The following is a 13,356-nucleotide window of genomic DNA, read 5'->3' on the forward strand; positions in this document are numbered from 1 at the left end:
CTTTATGCCTAATTAAAAAAAAAAAAAAAAAAAGAGCGATTATCAAGGAAGAAAATCAGCAAGAACGATTGCACGTGAGCCCGGGAATGAAAGGGAAGGAATGAAGAGAAAGAGCGACAATCCCACTCTTCTCCACATGAGCGACGGTAAGTGTTATTGCTGATTCATTTTGACTGATTCAGTCAGGAACTCAAGAAAATCTGAAATGTCATACATGACCTACAGCTAAGCGTGGAATCCTTACAAATTTTCTCTCTCTCGTCATCTCCTCCCCCTCTGAGGAGAGTGTCTGTGTGGAATGCTCAGCTCGGTCAGACGGGAGGATGCAGTGACGCGCTGGACTCTTCTACGCTCGTTTTTACTGCTTTCTCATGTGTTGTGTTCTCGGTGACTTTACCCACCAGCAACGACTGCAGGTCACAACTGTAAGTTTAATGGATGTTCAAAGGGTGGAGACACAGCTCTGGAGATCTGAAGATGTGTTCCTACTTCTTAAAGTCACACACACACACACAAACACACACACACATACCCACACCATACACTCACAGGTAGAGAGAAGTTGTCATAGTAGAGCTGGAAAGAGTCACAGAAAAAACTGCATGAGAGTGTGTTTGTGTGTGTAATGGATAGCTATTTGTGTATGTGTGTCTACCGTTCCCTGCGTTGGACATTAAACCTGTGATATGATCTGCATGTTGAAGCTGGGGGAGCGCGACTGCTTGGTGAGAGGAGCTCCGGGAGACAGGAGGTCCTGGGCCTCCTCCGGCCTGATCAGGTGCTCCTCCTGCAAGCTTATGGTGGAGTGGCGGTGGGAGCCCCCTGCTAGGAGCCCTCCTTCCTTGTCGGAGCCTCCTGCCGCCTCCTCTCGCTCGTCCTCGCCCCCGTTCAGGTTGAAATTCATGCAGTCAAAGGACTTGCTGGAGGAGGTGCTGCCAGTCCGCACCAGCGTGGGCCCCACGGGGAAGCTCAGGTGCTTCTTTATGGGGCTCAGGTGGATGGCCTCCAAGGTGATGCTGGCCGGCGGGGACTGCTGCCTCTGGTGATGCCTCCTCACGGCGGCCTGGTGCTCCGCCGACAATTCTGCCTGCTTCTCGGCCTCCCTCTCCCGCTCCCTCTCGCGCTCCTTCTCCCGTTCCCGCTCCTTGTCCCGAGACAGCCGGGCCGTGATGGCTTTCTTGATGCTGCTACTGCTGCTGTTCAGGCTGCCGCCCCTCGGCCCCACGCCGCCGCTGCCGGCCTTGGTGCCGCTGGGCTGGCTGCTGTTGGACGCCCCAGACGAGAAACCTTCATCCGGGTCGTTGACGTTGAAGGAATCTTCCCCGCCGCTCATGCCGTCAGCATCTGAACGTGAGCGTGAACGAACAAACACAGAGGAGAGCGTGATAGACAAGAGAGAACGTCAGTGAGTTGAAACGGTGGCAGAGCTGATGCTGAGTCTAATCTGAGTGATCAAAACTTTTAACCTTCTGTTTTTTAAAAAATTTGAATGCACAGCTCTTGAAAACTACTGATTGTGAAGTTCCACAATTCAGAATCTGGACTGAAACATTTCTCTGTAAACAGGATGAAGCCTGTCTGCTCATTCATATAAACAGTGACGGCCTCTGAATAACAACAATAAGAAGAAATCATTCTAAAAATGTCTAAATACGTCATCAGATTCTAGCCGTGCGATGCCTAACACTTGACAGACTGCGCTGCTTTATTAATTTGGTCTTTGTGCACCACACAGAGGTAGTGTTCAACACAGTCCACAGTGACCTTGAGCCTGAATCATCTTATGCAATTCACATCGACTAAAATCTGACCTGCTGTTTGTTTACAAAAAGCGAGTTCGATAACCTTTCTCGTACGAGCGCAGAGTTTGTTCAGCAAATATCATCATACCATTAATTAAAACTGTCTAGATTTCTACTGATAATATACTTCGTGGAACAGGCACAACACTGACACGAAGGCACAGAAACATTCAAATGTTTTTAGTCCATTTATGGCATCGCTCTGAAAGCTGAAAGGGAGAAAGATGATAAATTGTGTTAGAAAAAAGCATGTTATTGACATACAGTATGCAGGGTAAAGCCTGTCAAAAGTAGAGACAGATGATCAGCTGTCTCTCTCCGTCATGCATCGTTGGGACAAGCAGAATCGGACAACAGGGAACCACAGACAGCACCAGAAAAAGAAATGGAGAAACCGAGAAGTAAAAAGGTCTGGACTGACATGCACATAACATGAGGAGAAGACACATGCTCTCCTGCCCCATCCCTCGTTTCTCCCGCAACACTGGCCCAGCGGTCACGTGGTTGGCCGGCCGAGACGAGCCTGCCAATCTGTGGAGAGCGCTGAGGCGAGTCCGTACACCTCATCAGATCAATAGCTCTCCAGTTAGAGCTGACAGCCCACCAGGCTAAATGGGGCAGTCTGCAAGCCATCACAGGTCAACCCAATCCCAAATGAAGAGTCGTAGTTCTGTAGGCTACGCTTTACACAACACAGCTGCCACAGTGGTTCTGCATGTGACTACGGTTTGCTTACGTCTGCTGACGCAACACATTTATGTGCTGGCGATTGGTTTCCAGTCATTTCAGCGAGCTATGAAAAATCAGCCTGAAATGTGCTTAAAGCTTATAATCCACCACAGTAAACATCTCTTTGCCTTCAGTTTTTAATCTGTTGTGTCACTGTGTGTGGATTCAGCTGTGGAGCAGGGAGCAGTTTAAAAACTCTTCTTTGATGATGCGTTCAAGGACATTTTGCCGAGCAACGTTTTAGTGTTGACTGGCAGAAATAACGGCAGAGCCTACATGAGGTACGTTTCTAGGACATAAAATCCCAAATAGATATACTGCACGTGAGAAAGAGAGAAATTAGGTGAGGAAGTGCGATGTAAAATTAAAAAAAAAACAAAAAAGAGTCCCTGCTGCATAAGAATAAACACACTTCCTGTGAAGTTCCCTTGAAAGGCTCGATGCTTTAAGTACGACAGTTAGAAGTCTTTATCATTGGCTGCATTATTATTAACAAAACCAGTGTTGTGTTAAAACTAGAACCTGACCAATACATCTACAGCACATATAAGCTAACTGCAGATAAACTGTCCTGGAGTTTGGAACGACCGATGAGCAAAAGAACAGGAAAGGAATGTAATGGAGAAGATCACAAGTTGATAGTTGCTATTTAACGCATGCTTGCAGTTTAACTGTTGCTAAAATAATTAGACACACAGATGGTTAAAGCCAAGGCTTATGAGTCACTAGCATATGGTATTATATTAATTCTGCCTAAATAACTGTACTGACTAAAGATATTACAGCAGGAGTTTGTCCTTTACAATAAAACAGGTTATGTAATAAACGTATAATTTTGTATTTAGTACATATCTGGGTGAGTAAGGGATCCTTGGCAAATATCTTTCTTTATGTTATTGGTTTCTGGGACTTTCTAAACACAAAAATCAGCCTCTGGCAGCTCAATTAGCCAAATCATAGATCCAATCCTCCTTACAACCCATCATCAGTTGAGAGTTGTTTTTTTTTTTTTAAATGCACCCTTTTCAACTGAAGAAAAAAAAAGAAGAAAACAATTAAGCTATAAGAGCAGCTAGCTCAGAGAAGTTTTAGTTCTGCTCAAGTGAACTTCCACTGTGAGGTGAAATGAATGGAAATGAATTCCCTCCTTGAGGAAGGTAAACAGTCAAACATGGTATACAGTGGAAGAAGACTGCGCAGCAAAATAAAAGCAGTTTCTACTGAATGGATTTAAAAATGCAAAACTTAGTAATTTCTAATGTGAAGGTGAAGTCAGTTGTTTCTTTCTGCAGGACAACGTCCAGTAACTACACAGAGTCGGTGACTGAACAATCTTCTTTGGAAATAAATGAAAGGTCTCTGTTTACTGGATGGCAGATTTCTATCTAATGAAAAGACTTGAAGGAATCCTTCACTCCAGATGCACAGACCTCGATGAAAGATCTTTGGAAGAAGACAGGATGGCACTCAGACAAACACTGACCATAAGCCAGAAAATGATCTGATCTTCAGTGTGTTTCAAGATTACAAAACAACCATGAATGAAAATGCACACACACAGTAGAATGAGACAAAATGGGCCGTACAGTCCTAGCAGTGGAATCGCCTTTGCCGTTCGAATTCATCGACTTGTTAACTTTGATGATATTCAGCCCGTTCATTCGGCCTTGTCATTTGAAATACTAACGTTCCGGCGTTTCATGTTGTAGCAGAAATTACTGAAGCTTGCCATAGCGCGTGCATGCAGGGCTCGTTCCCACTCACTGAGCTGAGGAAAAGAAATGCAACATGGCAGGGCACAAAATTAGCATAGAATAAAGCTGCTGGACTAAAAAAGCAAAATGGGAGGCCTCTTCCTGCGGAGCGGCAGCAGCAGATGGGCGCTGCTGGCCGGAGAGACCGAAAACTTGTCAAACACCACGAGGAGCAGCACAGAAACAAGATGTTCGTGTACTCTATGCCAGTTTTGTAAAACTGATGCATGTTCCCTGTTAAAACTGAAGAAAAAAACAAAAATTTTGATAATTGTCAGACACGGAGAGGCGAGAGAGCCCAGAGAAGAAGGTCAAGCTGCAGGCTGGGCGCTAAACATGCTCAGTGAGTGACAAGGGCAGCGGTCTAAAGTCGAAGGCATGATGAGGAAAAAGAGAGAATATGACATGATGACAGGCCCATGCAAAATGGCCGCTAGCCGCACTTCCTTCAAACCCAGAATAGGCGACTCTTCCACTCTTAAATGAGACGAAAAATAGCAATGATCTGGTAGTAGAGGGGTTGTTGGCTGAGGGTCTTATAGACTGGATGAGTTAGTATACTCTGGGGAAGTGAAGAGGCAGCCAAAAATGGGAAGGGCGGAGTTAACCGCCTCAAGCCGAGGAGGGGTAGTAGGAGGAGTGGTGGGAGGAGGAGGAGGAGGAGGAGGAGGAGGGTGGGGAGGATACAGATCGAAGAGGCACCTCCTCCTGAGACCCCCTCTTCTCTGAGTGTCCGCCCCTGTCCCCTACCCTCAAGTGTGATGGGGGGAATGATGCTGCTGCTGCTGCTGTGGTGGCTGTGAGGCCGCCCTCCTCTTTCCTCTTTAGCGGCGGGGTCCCAGGGAGTGTGGTGGTGTTGGTGGTGGTGGTGGTGGAGGTGGTGCTGGGCGAGGCTAGGAGGATTGACGCTGAAGCTCAACTCTGCATCGGTTGAGTAGTCAAAACAATCTGGGAGTCAACAACACAGACGAGGAAATGTGTTTCTTTAGTAGCATCAAGCTTCAATCAATTCGGGCCTCATCATGGGCACAGCAGGCCTAACAGTTGTCATGTGTAGCTTACAGAATATTAAAAAAAGAAAAAAAGGAAAAAAAAAAAAAGGCACGCAATGGTATTTTAAAAATAAATGACCCCATCAGTCACCCGTGTACTGGGTGGAATGGAGTCAGTGGAATCTACAGGCACCATTTTGTCGTCAGTTTCTCTTAAGTCACAAACCTTAAATCTTAACAAGGCACGAAACGCACTCAATAGACAAGACAAGAGCAAAGAAAAAGCAATAGGGAGCAGTGAGTGGAACAAGCACTGCAACACAGAGACTACATGACCACAGTTACATACAATAACTGACATGAAACACCATTTAGATGATGCTAATGGTGTGACTGGTTTACACAGAGAACAGGTTTCCTTCTCACTGCTAAGGACAAACACCAGGAAAGTGATTTTCTCACCACGCAGTAGCTTCTTGAGGGCTTTCATACATCGAAAAAAAAAAAAAAGGTAACAACCCATAAAGTTAAATTACAACTGAATATGGTCCCTTTACTTGCATAATTTTCTTGTCCAGCCTACTCCTGGGTGCTAAATTAATAACGAGGTCAATGGAGAAAAAAAAAAAAGAGAAAAAAGTCTTATAATCTATTCTGCTGTCACATTTACTGAGATCTCTCCTCTCCTTGCACTTCGCCGTGTGCTGCAGCCAAGATGGCAGATGTTTCTGCAGGTCCCGGAGCTTTGGTCTTACCCTCTCTCTTCCAGCGGTGGCGTCGTATGGAGGCGGTGGTGATGGCTGAGATGGATATACGGCTAATGGTGGGCGTCACCTCCACCTGGAGCACCTTGCGACCCCGCGGCTCGTCGGGAGCACTTTCTGGCAGCGAGTTTTTCATGGCGTTCCCCAGCTGAAGCGGACACAAATCATTGACAGTTAGTTTTAGTTCATGCAAAAAAGTGGCAGATCAAAGCATTATATTATTAATTTGTATTAAGGGTTGCAGAAAAGTTGAGGTGAACTCTTACCAGGAGAGGCTGGGAGTAAAGCTCCAGCTGGGCTCTGTACACGATGTCCTCCAGAGCTTCTCGGCCCATCTCCCACTCCCCATTGTATCTACACATCAGAAGACAAAACAAACACACACACACACACACCAGCGTTTAACAGCGTCTTACTTGAGTAAACAGGAGTGTCTCGCAAGATGCCTTGATGTCTGAGTCACATCCCTTGAACTATTATTAGTTATTTAGTAATGCCTGCAGCTACAGCGAGGGAGGGGAGGATAACTTGGGAACACATCCAGTCAGAGCGATTACAATCTGTCACGCCATTAAATTACTAGAAAATAGAGTACTTTTTTTTTTCCTTGCAAAATCACTTGCGTTTAATAATGTATTACAAAAAAAAAGTTGTTGAATTGGATGTTGCCATTTCATGTAAATTTAAAACAATGCGGGGATTGTATCATCATCAAGTCAAAAATGGTAAATTAAAAACTCCTGCAGCTCTCTGACTAATGATGGCGGCATTAAAAGTTCTGCTGAGAGTTTAAATAAGCTAATCTAGCAAAGCATTAGTGAGCGCTGAGCAACGCTTTGCTTTTTTGCAAGTATATCCCTGCGAGTTATCCTTGCTTTACAGAAAATGAGGGTGCCTCTTCTTCACATTCAGCCAACAGAGATGAATGGAACGGCCGCCATGAATAAATAATCTACTGTACACATACGAAATTATAAATACACACGCACAAATAAAGTGGACGGCCGAACTCTTTGATGTGGTCCTCAAATGCAACAATCACACAGCTAGGGACAAATGCTTGGGGTTCCCTTTAGACTCGAGATCAAAAGGATGGGATGAATGGGCAGGTAAAAACAGACTCTCTGATGTTGTGAAGGTTAAAACTTGCCCTCGAATAGAAAAAAAAAAAAAAAAAAATGGGTGTGTGCCTCTAAATTTGTGATGTCCTGATATCCCTGCACATCTCTCTCTCTCTCTCTCTCTCTCTCTCTCTTCATGTGGCATTATAGGGCTGTAGCATTAGCGGACATATTAACCTAAATCCCAGAGTGTCCTCAGTGTGTGCCAAGGTCCCTCTGCATGTGTGGAGCTGTCATGTTTATCTGTCCTTCACGTGTGCCTGCGAGGGCCAAGGGTGAAAGAGCTCGAGTTGGCACTGAGGTGACCTATGGTGGGGATTACTAAAAAGGCTATTATTCTCTCCCTTTTCCACACACACACATGAGGTCTGCTTTTTTTCCCCCAAGCACCACTGACTGCTCCAATCTCCTGATTGCTGCCGTGCACCCTCATGGGGGCGATGAGGGGCGAATGCATCCCCTCCCATCCTCCTCCCCACGCCATCCTTAACAGCGGTGATTCCAGTCACTATCGTATCAGGGGATCCATCTTTTAGGACTAGCTGTCATCAAGGAGCCATAATCAGCTTTGCAATGACTGTCCTCATACGGGATGAAATCACCTGCTCCCACAATACACTGGCGATGTAATCAGTCTGTACAGTGGGAAGCGTCTGTCCTTGGTGGAGTGCTAGCATATGCTGCGAGGAGATTTCCTGCCGTACATCATAGAAAACTAGAACCAAGACTTCCCTCATTAGCAATGTCCCACAGTGGGCAACAGCAAAAATGACAAACATTATGTTGTCTCGCTCACGAGGGAACTTTGTACCTGATAAATTGTGTGTGCAAGTGGAAAACAAATATGAGATCATCTTCCTCCTAATTACCTTAAATCACTCAGTATATCATCGTTCATTTATGGGCGCTTGCACTGATTCCATTAAAGACTGATGAAGTGAAATGGCGTGAATGAAAGCCACCGAAACGCTACGATAATCACCTAATTATCACCTGAATCTGCAGCTCCCAGCTTCATGCAGCTTTTTCATGAGCTTCAGCCTTAGTTTGTCCAACTAGCAACTGCTCTTGTAATGGTGAGACTCAAACTAGACAGTTTTTGGGATGCAGGAGGCAGCTAAAAAACTCTAAAAATCTACTGTATACTAGTTGCTCAGCACCAAACAGCAGCACACGCAGTTAGAGACGAGATGAGAGGAGCATTTAGCAGTTAAAAAGCACATGGTAGAGACCAAAAACAGAGCCTAAAAAAGTTTTTTTTTTTTTTACTTTTGTTTACCAGGTGTTAAGGCAATAACTAATAATAATGTTCCTCCATAACTTCTGTTTAACTGCTTAGTTTGATGATGAAGCCTCAATGTTGTGCTCCCACTTGTTTCTGTTGCCCTTGAGCGGCCACAAAAAACCTCCACACCAACAAAAAACTGCATTTGCAGCTTTAACAGTACATACATGGCATGATAAACGGCAGTCAGCATCTGCACCATGAACTCAGGGTCCAGCAGCACACGGTTGCAAGGCTCCCTCCAAAGCTTCTGTTGTTGCCGAGGGAATCCACAGACGCACAACCTGAGGAGGGAGGTGGTTTGGGAAGAAAGAAAAGGCAAAGTTTAAGGGATATTGTACCGATTAAATAACATTCAGTCTAATGTTCTGCTGCTGGAAGCACGGATCACACGAGTCGGGCTGCGACGAACACTAAAGGGAACATCAGTCACTTCCTGAGTAAACTAAACAAAGAAGAACCAGATCAAACGGTGAGCACGGGGAGCCAAATTTGAACTACTTTACAGTCGTCTAGGTCAGGCAAGGTTAGGCGACGGGGAGTTCAGAGTCTACACTGTGAGGCTAAACTCAAAGAGGTAGCCTTGTTCTCCTGCTCTGAAATCTTCACAGTCACAGTTTGCCATCTGTCTAGACTGAGCTCGCTTCAGGCGTTGTCTATCTGCTCGCTCACAGTAGGCAACAATTCATATCCTGAATCGTCTGCACGCTGCGCTGGAACAATCACCGGGGAGTGGCTCCACTACAGAGCCTCATATTGTGAATTCCTCATTGATCCTTACTCCCGACTCCAGGGCGTCTCAGCGTTTCCAAGGCACACAGACTGAGACAGGTATCCAGCAGCTAGGTTTTTCATTCGACCAATCAGACGAGCTGATCGACTGATCTCTAATGAAAGCGTACTTATCAAATCCTCTTGCAAAAAGGGCAGTCGTGACTGAGGACAGAGTGTGGCTGCAGGGTAGAGGGGGTGATTTAATCGGAATTTCAGGAGAGTAAGTAGCATAAAATGTGGAAAAGGAGAGGGTGGCCGCTAATTGGGTACAAAAATGGGGGGGGAGCACATGCTTTACACGTGTATTCTCACCGTGAGCTCATCCGGCAGACTGACTGATAGGAAGAGAGGGGCATGTAGACCACAGCAGAGTTGTAGCAGAGCATGAGGAAACACAACACCTCAAACCTGCAATCACAAAACACAGTCAGAAGCAAGTCCAGAAATAGAGTGTATTTAACTTTAACATGGTCAAAAGTAAAGTTCAGAAATATCACCTTAAATCCACATCACATCGAGCTTGACTTGTCAAATTCTGTTTACAAATTATTCTGACCAATACGACACCTTTACTGAAGACAATTATGCAGAGTTGCTCAAGCAGTTTATTAACTCTGTGAACTATTAAGAAGTTTTCTAAGCAAACTGCTTGCCTAAGCAGCTTTGTATATTGTTAGCCAGTGAACTGTTTGTAGATGCACGGCCAAATATGCTGCAGCAATCACCCTAAAACCCTAAACACACACCGTAACGGCGATGCAGACTCGGGACTAAAGCAGAACGTGACACTAAAGATTTAAGTCGACTTGTAGTGACAGTTGTTGGCTTGCTTGTTGCCAAAGGTTTACAAAGTATTGTTATCGATATGTGGCAATAATTTATTAAAATATGCAGCTCGTGTGCTCTGACAGCCTGAAGACTTATGCATTTCTGAGCTGCATGAACATGTAAGGAAGGGTGTTGCTTATTCAACTTGTTTGACCTGTAGGTCTTTGCAACACATAGGTGAGATCTGGGAAGTACGTGTGACGGCTCCTCTGTGAGTCTCTGTGTCCAACAGTTCCCCACAACTCCTTTTTCAGTTCCCAAAGAGCTCGTGAGGGATTTGAGGTGCTAAACATGTTATTACAACGTCTTCATTTTGAGCGTCTGTTTGTTGATGAAACTGATGTTGGTGCAGAGTTTAAATCAAAACTACCTGCTTAAAATGATTTTAGCATTTGTTGCAAATCTTAATATTGCGCTTATTTTGTTTCCCCAAGTGTGTCCTGGAGTATGTGTGTTGACAGAGGACAACCAGGAGAAGGACCTTGAGCGTAAGGGCCATAATTGACTGTGTGCAGAGGGAGGTAAATGGCCTGGCTGTATATCAACAGTCGGAGTAAACCGGCACCTCTCAGGAGCTTTGGACTTCCTTCTCATAAACACCATCTCAGGCCGGGCCACACAAATGGATTTCCAGATAAGCTATGAGGCCTGGCCCTGCTGAAATCCATTCAGTGTATTTATGACGTTCTACGCTCATTATAGCCAGGAGCCACACTGCTCTGGACAACACACGGGCTGATCAGCGGTATCTCTGCAGTCCTTACATTATCACGTCCGATAGCTCAGAACTGCACGTGTCCCGCTCTGCACGTATGTCACTGCAAACAAACACATGTACAAAGTGCAACTCTGCTCATTTCGATGCAGCAGAAAACCATTTATCTGGCAGCACTTCTGGCATGCCTCATTACTATTCTAAGATTATCATTCATCCTCAGCAGCAGAAAATATGTCGAGAGCCAAAAAAGCTTTCAGGCCTGCTGAGTCTCGCCAGAGGAGGCTGAACGAGAATCAAGGGTTATGATGTGATCATCTTAAAAGGTCTCTTTCATCTTGTGTGGAAAGATTTAATATAAGGTACAAGAAAATACTTCACCGTGGAAAAATAAATAAATAAATAAATAAGGGCACGATGGCATCCTCAGGGTCAGAGCTGGATTCAGTACGGTGACGCCACACGTGTTCACTAAGCTGAATGACGTAAAAAGCACCACACACAGAGCACGATGTCTGCAAACTACTGCAATTTAATCTCTTTCATGACGTTTGCGCTACATCTCGAATGACTCCTTGTCGGAGCGGTACCTGTTCTGAGCAGTGAAGGTCTCTCTCTGAGGGTGGAGGCCGCTGTACACCACTCTGATCAGGTCATGTTGACAGAGAGCTCCCTCGGTCAGTGCCATCGACCCCAGACTAGAAGGCTACACACACACACACACACACAGAGGCAAAAGAAAAACAGCGTGAACAAAACACTTTCCCTCCGTTTTGGTAGGTGCAAAATGTGCTCCATTGACAAACCCGGGTCTCTACTGGGGGAATTCGATGATTAGTGCTCACATTTTATTACAATGGAAACACATTGCACCTGGCAAGTCCTCACCTCTGACTGGATCAGTGTAATTGGCAACACCTCTTGCTATTGAGGCTATTTATTGGTTTCCAAGTTCAGAAAGGGCTAGATTTCAGGAGATAAACTGCTGACTGCACGACTCTTCAGGCAAAATCCATCTGTTACAATTTTCCCTGTACCTTCTACAAAGTCCTTCACGCAACATTAAGGTCATAATTTCTGCAGCGCTGCTTTTACATTACTTAATCCATGCTTCTATTTGAGTCTCCCCACTTTCTTAAAATGCTTCTGCGCACCGATTGTAAGTGTTTCATTGTACACCAGCATTATAAAACATGCTTTTATTAGCCATTTGAACTCCAAGCAGTTTTCTTTTGTACTCACTGTAGACTCAATTCTCACTGCAACATAAAGTCCTGCACCTCTATAGAAACAGGAATGTTGAATTTTTATCATTTTAATGTTTTTATTATAGAATTAGTTTACAAACAGTTTACATGTGGTGAATCTTTAAAAGAGACATGTAGAATAAAGTGATTTTTATGAAATATCTTGATGTTAAGTTTGGATTTGGTTATGTTTTCCAATGGACCGGCACATCAAAGCTGAGAAGCTTGAGGATTGTTGGAAAGCTTAAAAAATTTGATGATAAATGGTGTAATTTTGGCAATTTTCTTAATTATTTATTTATTTATTTTAAAGCTAACATGCCTGTCAAGCCCGCTGGTGGGTTTTAGGGTCCAGAGGGTTAATTGCTGGGGAAAACTGTTGTACATTTAGTGTATATAATCAGCGTGAGGCACCTATGTAGGCCATTATGTGGTAACTAAGTTGACCATGAGGATTCGGGTGGCTTACCGCCTCTGTTAAGCAATTTTCCTGGGGGAAACCCGAACACACCCGACCCACTGTCCTCAGTTACAGACCATGTATTTATATGTAATCTGAGCGTCATCATTGTAATATGTCTTCAGTTCTTGGACCTCTGTACGACCTCATAGCTCCTATCTTCCCCCTCCGCAGGTGTTTTCTAAGGTATTACTGGCAACAAGTAAGAACTGCATACTTTGGTTACAATTTGTTTAGTATTGTGTCAGTCCACACACACACAATCACAGAAACTCAGGTTGATATTACATTATGCAAAGCACTCTAAATCTCCTCTTTCTTTGTTGAGTAAAAAGGAAAGAAAAAGAGGTGCCGGTAATGACTGGGTGGAATCTAAAATTGCATCTAAGTGAGAATATGTCACAGGGCCACTTAATTCTGATGGTGTGCGGAGCAAAAGTCACCCCTAAATTGAATTGATATTCTGTCCTAAGTATCTTGTGAGACTGAGCAGAGAAGGAGAGGACGACAGATTAATTTAAAAAAGAGAGAGAGAGAGGGAGAGAGAGGCTGGAGTGTATGCTAATGCTGAATGCCTGGGGATAAAGCCACGTGACGTGCAGAGCTGTACTACAGCTGAGGAAGCTTGTTATGATTCATACACACACACATACACACAAAATATAGCCCTCCTCCTTCCTCCATGCTTTCTTCATTCTCTCAGCATGGAGGGAAGAGCCTCTCAAGCTTGTAATTACAGCGATAAATCGCCCTCAGCACACGCCACACACCGTTGTCTCATCAACACTCACACACACACAGATGGGCACCTACTGAGGGCTGTCACGGTGTATGAGAATGCTCACATTTTGCTTTGGGTAGCAAAAACGGCCCCAAAAATCTGGC

At 44.7% G+C, this 13,356-nt stretch overlaps 1 protein-coding gene across 1 annotated transcript in view; it reads right to left on the reverse strand.

Moving 5' to 3' along the window:
• Positions 1–6: 6 nt before the first annotated feature.
• The window catches only part of LOC103361549 (protein FAM126B), a 43,252-nt gene continuing 29,902 nt past the window's right edge, over positions 7–13,356 (reverse strand). The window contains exons 7-12 of the mRNA XM_008287653.1: positions 11,355–11,470; positions 9,534–9,629; positions 8,615–8,731; positions 6,308–6,395; positions 6,033–6,189; positions 7–1,344 (exon numbers count right to left, since the gene is read on the reverse strand). Coding sequence (XP_008285875.1) covers positions 674–1,344; positions 6,033–6,189; positions 6,308–6,395; positions 8,615–8,731; positions 9,534–9,629; positions 11,355–11,470 — 1,245 coding nt within the window. The 3' untranslated portion in view covers positions 7–673. The remainder of the gene's footprint in view (positions 1,345–6,032; positions 6,190–6,307; positions 6,396–8,614; positions 8,732–9,533; positions 9,630–11,354; positions 11,471–13,356) is intronic.

The sequence above is a fragment of the Stegastes partitus genome, unplaced genomic scaffold, assembly GCF_000690725.1.
Source record: "Stegastes partitus isolate 25-593 unplaced genomic scaffold, Stegastes_partitus-1.0.2 Scaffold511, whole genome shotgun sequence".
NCBI lineage: Eukaryota > Metazoa > Chordata > Actinopteri > Pomacentridae > Stegastes > Stegastes partitus.